At 49.7% G+C, this 8,680-nt stretch overlaps 3 protein-coding genes across 3 annotated transcripts, besides 18 other annotated features; all 3 read right to left on the reverse strand.

Moving 5' to 3' along the window:
* Window positions 1-711: 711 nt before the first annotated feature.
* Window positions 712-747: a microsatellite.
* Window positions 748-918: 171 nt separating this feature from the next.
* Window positions 919-954: a microsatellite.
* Window positions 955-982: 28 nt separating this feature from the next.
* Tco025E_08141 (putative N-myristoyl transferase) lies at window positions 983-2,332 on the reverse strand (the record flags this gene model as incomplete). The annotated part of the gene is made up of 1 exon (XM_029374996.1): window positions 983-2,332. The coding sequence occupies one exon, from the start codon at window positions 2,330-2,332 to the stop codon at window positions 983-985; it is 1,350 nt and encodes a 449-aa protein (XP_029224879.1).
* Window positions 2,333-2,427: 95 nt separating this feature from the next.
* Window positions 2,428-2,449: a microsatellite.
* Window positions 2,450-2,810: 361 nt separating this feature from the next.
* On the reverse strand, window positions 2,811-3,713 carry Tco025E_08142 (uncharacterized protein; the record flags this gene model as incomplete). The annotated part of the gene is made up of 1 exon (XM_029374997.1): window positions 2,811-3,713. One exon carries the CDS (start codon window positions 3,711-3,713, stop codon window positions 2,811-2,813), a length of 903 nt encoding a protein of 300 aa, XP_029224880.1.
* A 389-nt stretch (window positions 3,714-4,102) lies between these two features.
* Window positions 4,103-4,133: a microsatellite.
* A 73-nt stretch (window positions 4,134-4,206) lies between these two features.
* Window positions 4,207-4,247: a sequence feature (A-rich).
* A 71-nt stretch (window positions 4,248-4,318) lies between these two features.
* On the reverse strand, window positions 4,319-4,888 carry Tco025E_08143 (clathrin assembly sigma-adaptin protein complex 4; the record flags this gene model as incomplete). The annotated part of the gene is made up of 1 exon (XM_029374998.1): window positions 4,319-4,888. The coding sequence occupies one exon, from the start codon at window positions 4,886-4,888 to the stop codon at window positions 4,319-4,321; it is 570 nt and encodes a 189-aa protein (XP_029224881.1).
* A 26-nt stretch (window positions 4,889-4,914) lies between these two features.
* Window positions 4,915-4,936: a microsatellite.
* Window positions 4,937-5,170: 234 nt separating this feature from the next.
* Window positions 5,171-5,208: a microsatellite.
* Window positions 5,209-5,217: 9 nt separating this feature from the next.
* Window positions 5,218-5,243: a microsatellite.
* Window positions 5,244-5,595: 352 nt separating this feature from the next.
* Window positions 5,596-5,651: a sequence feature (A-rich).
* Window positions 5,652-5,754: 103 nt separating this feature from the next.
* Window positions 5,755-5,823: a sequence feature (GA-rich).
* A 250-nt stretch (window positions 5,824-6,073) lies between these two features.
* Window positions 6,074-6,122: a sequence feature (A-rich).
* Window positions 6,123-6,474: 352 nt separating this feature from the next.
* Window positions 6,475-6,505: a microsatellite.
* Window positions 6,506-6,699: 194 nt separating this feature from the next.
* Window positions 6,700-6,749: a sequence feature (A-rich).
* Window positions 6,750-7,488: 739 nt separating this feature from the next.
* Window positions 7,489-7,533: a microsatellite.
* Window positions 7,534-7,941: 408 nt separating this feature from the next.
* Window positions 7,942-7,964: a microsatellite.
* A 247-nt stretch (window positions 7,965-8,211) lies between these two features.
* Window positions 8,212-8,240: a sequence feature (A-rich).
* A 195-nt stretch (window positions 8,241-8,435) lies between these two features.
* Window positions 8,436-8,465: a microsatellite.
* Window positions 8,466-8,645: 180 nt separating this feature from the next.
* Window positions 8,646-8,677: a microsatellite.
* The last annotated feature ends 3 nt before the right edge of the window (window positions 8,678-8,680 follow it).

The raw sequence follows: 8,680 nt of genomic DNA on the forward strand, positions 1-8,680 counted from the left end.
CAGCTTTCGGAGGAAAGAAAAAGAAAAATAAATAAAAACATGCCATCTGTCCAGAAGCGGGGAGGTTAAACAAAACCCCACCACCTACATGACCCCATCTCGCCGCACAGTCTTTTGCTCTAGCCCAATGAATACGTCTTTGCCACGGCCCCGTGCATGCCTCATTTACGTCTTCACCAACAGGAAACACGTACGAAAGTAATGAGAGTGAAAGGAGCCCCGCAAAAACGAAACGGGGTATTAAGCTGCAAACACAAAGAAAGAAATAAAAAAAGGGCGAGAGTCTCATCATCTCCACGAATTGCCAAAGTAATGGCTGACAGAAGACATAATAAACATCCCTCTCTTTTCTCGCCAAACCCGCAGAGTAAGCGTGTCACACAGGAAATGCGGAGGCATCCACCAATTTTCCCCTCCGCGTCACCCCGAATAAGGGCTAATATAACTCGTCTCAATACTTCCTTCTCGCCGTTTCTCTCTCCCTTTCGGTGTGACTCTGGGTTTTTCAGTGGATGTTAAGGAAGCAATGGACCATCCCCGCAGCAACCCCGCGACCGTCCTACAGTAGAAGAGCAACTGCTAGCAGTGGAACACCATAAAGCAACGGCACAGCGCATAGATGGAGGACACCAAAAACGACTCGCACAACATCCCATGTATCGCATTCACCTCCTTTATAGCGGTTTCACGTACATCATGGCGATAATCCCCTTTATTTATTTATTTCTTTTCTTTTCTTTTTCTTTTAGGGTCATGCATCTCCATAGTTTTACGCCCCTCTCTCCTTTCACCCTTGTTAGTCCCCCCCCCCTTCCGCTTCGCTTCTCCAGAATTCGGGCGGCGTTCTTCCTTCGTGTTGCACTCTGTTTCCACAACTGCGACATTTTATTTCGTTACCTAGCCACAAACCCAGAAACGCACACACACACACACACACACACAGACACGCACACAGGCGCTTCTCTGTCGACCGCCTTCGCCGCTACAGCATAAACAAACCCACTTTACTCTGCGGCAGCGTGGGGTATGCCCAGTTGTAGAAGTAATAGTGCAGCTGTCCATCACCGCGAGCAAACTTGAGATCCTTTATGTACTCACCGTTGTCATGGATATCCACAAGATTACATACGTCGTAGCCCTGATTATGCGCCACAACCAGGAGGTCGCTTATGAGGTGCTCCAGCGAGAGTGTTGTGTTTGCATTGTAAAACACGTAGGCTGCATATAGCATGGAATGCTTGCTATTTCCAATCACAGACGATGGAAGTGAAAAGAATGAAAAGAAGTCGGTGATTTGCTTATGGATTCCTTTATTGCTGTCCACGTCGTGACTAGCGGCATGTCTATCACCGCCACCAGCGACAGGACGCTCTACCACGTAGCTCACCAATACACCCTCACGGGGCAGCGTGTAGTGGGCCACCTCCTCGTCCGTAAATACAGGGGCAACGTCACACTTGGCAAGCTTCTCACGCAGCAATTTCGCCACTTGTGGCACGTCTTTCGGCTCCATAGGTCGAAGACCACGTGTCTTGGGCTCTTCGGGGACTGCATAGAAACGCTTCATCATGGAAATCGGATTTTGAAACTTGTTGTATTGTGGCGGTACCGAACAAAATTTAATATCCAGGAGCTTTTGCAGGTTCAGACCTCGATGAAAGTACTGCGCCGTAGAAAAGGGTGTCGGCAGCAGCCTACCAGCCGTATAGATCGCCTGCCAAATGTTCATCAGATGCACCCGGCGTGTCACCTCCTTGATGAGGATCGGTGCCAACCGCTTCGCCCGCAACAATTTATGCACACAAAGGAAATTGATCTCGCAGATGGCACGAGGCTCGAGATACAGTTTCTCGTCTTGGTTAGTATCCTCCTTCTTCTCCTCTGACTCCTTCTCCTTGTCTTCGGTATCTTTCTTTGGGGGAAGGAATTCCCTTGGGGTGCCCATGCGCATTGTGATTGGGATGCCCGAGACGAACCCCATCAGCGCCTGGTCGCGCTTACGCCGCACCGCTACGTGCCAGGATGCGTGGTACCCCGGAGGCGCGAGTGCCCAGCGCAGAAAATTCTCCGAGTAGTTAAAGCGAAACATGCTGTCCCCATCCTCCACGTAGTTGTCGCGCAACAGCTCGTATACGGCCCGCACATCATCGTCGCTGTCCATGTCAGGCGACCACCACTCAAGTGTTGAGGCAATTGCCAAGGGCTCGGTGGGGACGTCATCAACAGACTTCTCCGGCTCCATTGGCCCCACCGAACGGGTCGCAGCGGCGCCTGGCTGCAGCACAGGCTGCGTGTTCCAGAACTGATGCAACTCCGGCCCCTCCTCTGTCATTGCTTCCCTATGTTCCTTTTTTTTACAGAGTAGTTAACTCAAACAATTACTCCGTTCCGCAATAGTTTCCTGGAGAAGCCAGAAAAAGAAAACAAATATATATATATATATATATATGATGTGCTTAATCCTTTCCCCGTGGGCAGAGAGATCCAAAAGAGCACGTGGAACATATTCTGAGGACAGGTGAGTCCATCCTCCCAAAGCTACACAGAGAGTGTGTGCATGTGCGTGAGAAAGAAGCAGCCAATGAAGGAGGGAAAGGGCTCAACAAAAACAAACAAACAACAACATACTATGCACCCCCCAGTAGCTACAGAGCCGTCTTCCCCCATACACAGCCTTCATGGCGATACCACGGGGTTTCACCCCACCCCTTCCAAAGTGTTTTGCGCGTATGTGTCTTTTTTCCACTTCATCTCTCTCTCTCTTTCCCTGGTGCGTCCATCGCTTTTTGTTTGCTTGCCTCGCTGTAACGCTACTGCACAAAGTCAGGCATCTCCGGCATGTCGAGTAGGTCCTCCAAGATGCGGGCGGCCACGAGCACCTGCAACCAGAACCACCACTCCCGTCGTCGGTTTGCCTCCTCGAGCGAGACCCACCACACCTCGCGGTCCACGGGCACAGAGCGCCGCGTTTCGTGTGTTTCCTTCAGCACAACAACACCACCAGCCTTCTTCACTAGCTGCTGCACTTCCCCTTGCATCACAACGGGGTCCACAGAGTCCCAGCCTAATATGCGCCCCTCCTCTAGCTGCTGCTGCAAGGATTCGTTCAGGCTACACACACCAGAAGTGACAGTCCTCTCCATTTTCGCACGGGATCCACCCGCAAACGAAGCTCCATCTGTGAGGCGAACCGTGATAAAAGGTGCCGCATCTCCTGCAGTTGCATGGGCCGAAGGCGCTACGGCCCCCGCGTCTGCATCATGCGACAAAGCTACCGATGAAGAATTCGCGGAGGCCAAGGTGGAACCCACATTCGCGTTCGGCGAGAAGTTGTGAACTGGAACCACCCCTGGCCTCATCCGACGCGGCAGCTCCAGACGCTGAAGGTATTTCTTGTCCCACTTGGGTATATGCCGCGTGTAAAAGAACCATCGACGGAATTCAGACTGCCGCCCGCGACGGAAGCGCATGATGTGCTTCTGACGAAAGCGTGCGTAGCGTGGATAGAGCCCCCACCACGTCCACGCCAGCAGCAGTGTTCCAGACGTGTATAAGTAGTTGGTGTACAAGTGGCTGACCGCGCCGAGCATAGCGTCAGCCGCCCGCTGAAACGGGTTCTCGTTCTCCTTTGCAATCGCCTCCATCAAGGCATTCTCACGTTCCTCCAGCACCTTGTCGTGAGTGGTGCGGACACCAATCTGCTTCAGCACCATCGCTTCTCCAGCTTTTCTTTTTCCGTCCCTGCCTCACACCCTCCACACGCTGTGATTGTGCCGTGACACCCTGTGCGATGCCTTGCGAGCGCCACGTGTCGGGCTGCCCCCTTGTGTCTTGCCCTGCGTCTACGTTGGTAGTGGGCCGATGCCGGCAAAAGGAATATCCCCTCTCCAAGAAAAAAAAACCACACACGAAGAGAGAGAAACGCAAGAGACGCATACAAACGTAAAACGGAGGGAAAAGAATACATCGGGAAAAAGTGGGGGCGGTAAAAAACAAAAGAAGAAGAAGAAGCCATAATAACTAATAGAGCGTCATACATATTGAACGCATTAACGCCTGCCTCTCCACTATGCTCGATTGCCGGCAGGAAAGAGGATGCGAAGTGCGAGCGTGTGTGAGTGTGTGTGTGTGTGCTGACTGTAGTGGAGAGAGGGAGGGAGGGAGGGATAGGAGGAGTAACGATAGGGCACAGCAAAAATGAGACACCAAACAAACACGCAGAAAGCGAAACAAAAACCGAACAAACAGCAAGCTGGCGGCCACAAAAGACGCCCCAGCGCGGACGTGAAGAGGAGCCTTCGCGCTTTTCCTCGAACACCTACACCTTGCGGGGCTCTCTGTCCATCAGCACCAGTGGTTGCAGGATAAGAAGCTTGTTAGTCTCCCCAACTCCCCCATTCACAAGCATCTCCTCAAGAATAAAGTGGGCTTTCTCCACATTGAACATCACGTCCAGCTCACACACGTTTTCAAAGTACTTGTCAAGCGTCTCCACCACAAGATGAATGAATTCGTACATTGCTAGCTCCCCTTCCTCCTGCGAGTCCCCCGGGTTGCTACAGGGCTCGCCCGGTGGTGGTGCCGCCGCGGAGACAACGCCACCGCCCAAGGAGGTTCCTGCTGCCGCCCCACCACTGACATTGACCCCCGCAGAAGAGACACTGGTGTTGTTAACGCCAACAATGAAGAATATAGAGGCATAGCGGCGGTAGATAAGCTTATAGTGCAGATGCTCAACAAAGCTGCAATCCGCGTCTCGCCGTTGCAGACATTTGCGCACAACTTCACCCTCAAGAGCGGTACGCTCAGCAATAGACAAGAAGGACGAGTACTGCGCCAGACGTGTCTGCCCCTGCTTATTTACAAGAAGAAAAAACTCTATTCCCATCTTGCAACAGTACAAGCCTATTTCTATGTGTGCGTGTGCGTGTGTGTGCACGCGTTGCGCTACTCTGGGGATATGAAGCAGCTGCAGCGCAAGACACGAAGCAGAGTTGGGCAGGGGCACGTGAACTAGTGCGTGCCAGGGGGAAACAGGTCGTAGCAACCGAAATACAGACGGGAAGGGGCAGCACCCTCCCCACTTTTTCTCAGGGCAACAAACTGCTCTTATTGCTCCCGTTCAACGACCTGTGCCTAGTGATCCTGAAGATCACGAAAAAGAAAGAAAACAACAACAAAACCACCAAACACACACACACACACACAGAGAAAACAATATATATATATATATATATATAATAGCAGTAATAATGGCAACAGTAGAAACTATCATAAAGTTTTTCTTTTGGTTGCACAACCTCCTTTAATGCGTCTGCGCTTACTGCCCTCCGGCTGTCCCGCCTGAAGACGCCGCGGTAGGCGCATAACTCAACACGCGTGTCGCCCGTGACGTGTAAAAGGTTAAGCACCCACTGAGGCACAGTGGGCAGCCGTGAGAAAGTGCAAGTCACACATAGGGAGAAAGAGAGGGCCGATGCAACTATCACGCCAGATATAACGCAAGCAGCAAAAAAAAAAAACACACACACACACAGAAAGAGGTGGAGTGCGTTAGACAGGAATTGAAACGAAGCCACATGGCGAGATCGCAGCAAAGAAATAAAACAAAATAAAGTAAATAAGTAAATAAACGAGTGATAAGAATAAAAAGACCGGGCTTTGCCTCCCCCCAACCCCCACCGCATCTCCAGGAGAAAAACTAGTAGGCACGCCTTCCGCTCTGCCTTCCTTCAGCGTCCCACCGCCGCCGTCGAAAAGGGAAAGAGAAGAGAAGAGGAAGTGCAGAAGAGGAGGAATGGGGAGAGGAAGGCGGGAAGGGAAATCGGATCCGAGAGGATGTAGCAACACTTATTCACAGCAACGGAGCAGCTGCCACGTGTCCTCCTTGCCCGGATGCATTCTGTGCCCCACGCACATCCCCTCGCCGCAAAAAAGGTGGAAAAGCAACAGCAACAAAAGCGGGCCCCATGAACTTCAAAGTTTCTTCGCCCGATACAAATTTTTCTCTTCCCACACCTCTCCTTTGCCTCATGCCAGTCCCCATCCACGGCTCCGCCACCTACCTCGTCAGCAAGCAAAGAAAAAAAAACGAACAAACAAATCCACGCATACAAACAGACTCAACTCAACTCAACAAGAGACCAACAATATTCAGCATTGTTTCTCCCCCAGCTGCCTCACTCCACTCCCCCCCTCCCCCCCCCAAAAAAAAAACAACCACACGTTTGTCTACACACTCTTAGGGCTTCTTCCTCAGCACTGCTTCCCCAACGCCTACTTTAGCAAGCAATGCGCGTGGCAAATGAGAAACCGCAGGGAGAAGCCCGATATTCGACAAGCAGGAGAAAGAAATTTGTGCGCATGCCGTGATTGGGCAAAATGCGTCTTCGCATGGGGAGCGGCGATAAGTTATTGAGGGCTGTATAGGATATTATCGGAATAGTAGGCAGATATAACGAAGGAAAAGGCAGTCACACTCACACACACGCACACACACAACACAACTATCCGAGACAATGCATGGAAAAAGGTAATAGCGAAAGCAAGGAGAAAGTACAAAGCTGCCAAGTACATAACGAGAGCAATAGTGGTGAATGCCTCTCAAAGTGCACTGACAGACCTCACCATTACTGTAACGCCTCTATTATTGATTTGTTGTAACACGCTACGGCGATCGGCACACTTCCCATCACAGAAAAAGAAATGAAAGAAAGACGTAAACAAACTCGCAAAGAAAAAAAAACAAATGTATAAAATCTCTAAACATACAGTAAATCGATAAAAAAAACACACACTATAAAAAACCACACACTATTTGCGCTGACCCCTGGCACACATCTGCCAGGAAGCAGCAATGGGTAGTATCAACAGAGCGTTTTGACTTCAGCTGTTTTTCTTTTCCTTTGCACCTTTATTACCTTCCGTTTACTAAGAGTGTTTCGTCTGTGCTTGCACCTCCTTCGCACCGAGTTAGTTTGTTGGCAGTGGCAGCCAACGCGTGTAAATGCGGGTGTCCGAGGGTTGGAGTAAAAAGTGCATTCGTCAGCCTCTCCAAAATCCCCAATGCCCGCTCTAATACATGCTCTTGCCCCCCCCCCCCGCAACGGCAATAGCCAAAAAGAAGACACCCCCCCCCAAAAAAAAAGACAATTGCTGAATGACATTCAAACGACAGTCTGCCGGTGAACACATCGCCCACACTCCGCATCGTGGCAACTCGAGACTCACATACGAATAGGCAAACATACATAGAAACAGGGGAAAATAATGCTGATCCCACAGCGGTATTTCTATCCTTACATTACGGTGCCTCCTCTCCTCCCTTCATGCCGAGCAGTGGGGGAGAAGCAAAGGAGCCAAAAAATGCATCCGGCTTTTGCTGTGCACTCATCCATTTCCTCACCCTCGCTGCTGCCGGAGACGCGGAAACCAAAGCAAAGGAAATCGTTATACACGCCTTCTCTCCTACAAGCACACAGAAGGCGCCAAAAAAACAACAAGAACACAAAGGAAAAAAAAAACAACAACAACCTGCAACGTCTCCCTCCCCATTCTCAGACGCTCTAAAAGAACAATAAAGAACTCCCAGGTGGGAACGTTAGAGAAAAGCCAACGCAAGGGAGTCAAAACCCTCAAATAGGCCCCCAAGAAAAATATTGGTGGGCGAAGCGGGTTTAAAAAAAAACAGAGAAATAAAGCGGCAACTAGCTCAGTGTCCACAGTAATCAGTCACCTCCGCATGCATCTGTTCCACTCCCCCTGTAATCACTACCGCGCAATCCCATGTGCGTCAAAAAGAAACGGTGGCGAGGAAACACGCGGAGAGACACATACCCACCTAGTCACCCGTGCCAATCCTTCCCATAAAAAGAAGGCAGAAAGTCATACAGGTGAAGTCAGTAAAAAAGGAAGGATAAAAACAATGAGAAAGAGAGAGGCATATATAGATATATATATATATACGTGGGCATGACAAAAAACACAGAAGAAGAAATAATTAAAGGGGCATCAACACTCCCAAACACAAAACAAAAAATTACGTAAAGAGTGTGAAAATATGGAAGAGGAAAGAACTCACATATACACTCGCGTGAGATCATTTCTTCCGCTCATTGCACTCCATCCATATACTGCTGAAGCAACGCATTCTTGTCCCTGCCTCCAGAATCAATAGGGGGGCCAACGTACAAAAGCGGCACAAGAAGCCACAAAAAAGAAAAAAAACGAAACAAAAAAAAGTAGTGAAATACACCAGATGCATAACACACGAGAACACAAATAAACTCGGCACAACACGAAGAAAAAAGGGGTGGTGACATCATGCGAAAAGAAAGTGCACGGGCAGGAAAAAAGGGTCATAAGTGAGAAATTACTTAGTATGAGAATTAAATCCAACTGAACTCCCCCTCCCCCTCACAGATACAAAGAAGGAAAATCAAAAACAAAATAATAATAATAAGAATCCAGCGCCACATCCGTTGCCGTAATCGCAACGTAGCCGCCTAACAGCTCCCCCCCCCCTTTGCCTATCGGTTTCGCGTGCAGTGTGCACGCAAAGTTGCGTGTCTGCGCGTGTTTCCCAACTTTTCTCGCCGTTTTGAACACTTAAAACATGAAAGCATGAAAAAATGGAAAAAAAAGCGTATATATATATATATATATATATATATATATACGT

Source organism: Trypanosoma conorhini (assembly GCF_003719485.1).
Source record: "Trypanosoma conorhini strain 025E chromosome Unknown Tco_14.4_contig_00707, whole genome shotgun sequence".
Taxonomy (NCBI): Eukaryota; Euglenozoa; class Kinetoplastea; order Trypanosomatida; family Trypanosomatidae; genus Trypanosoma; species Trypanosoma conorhini.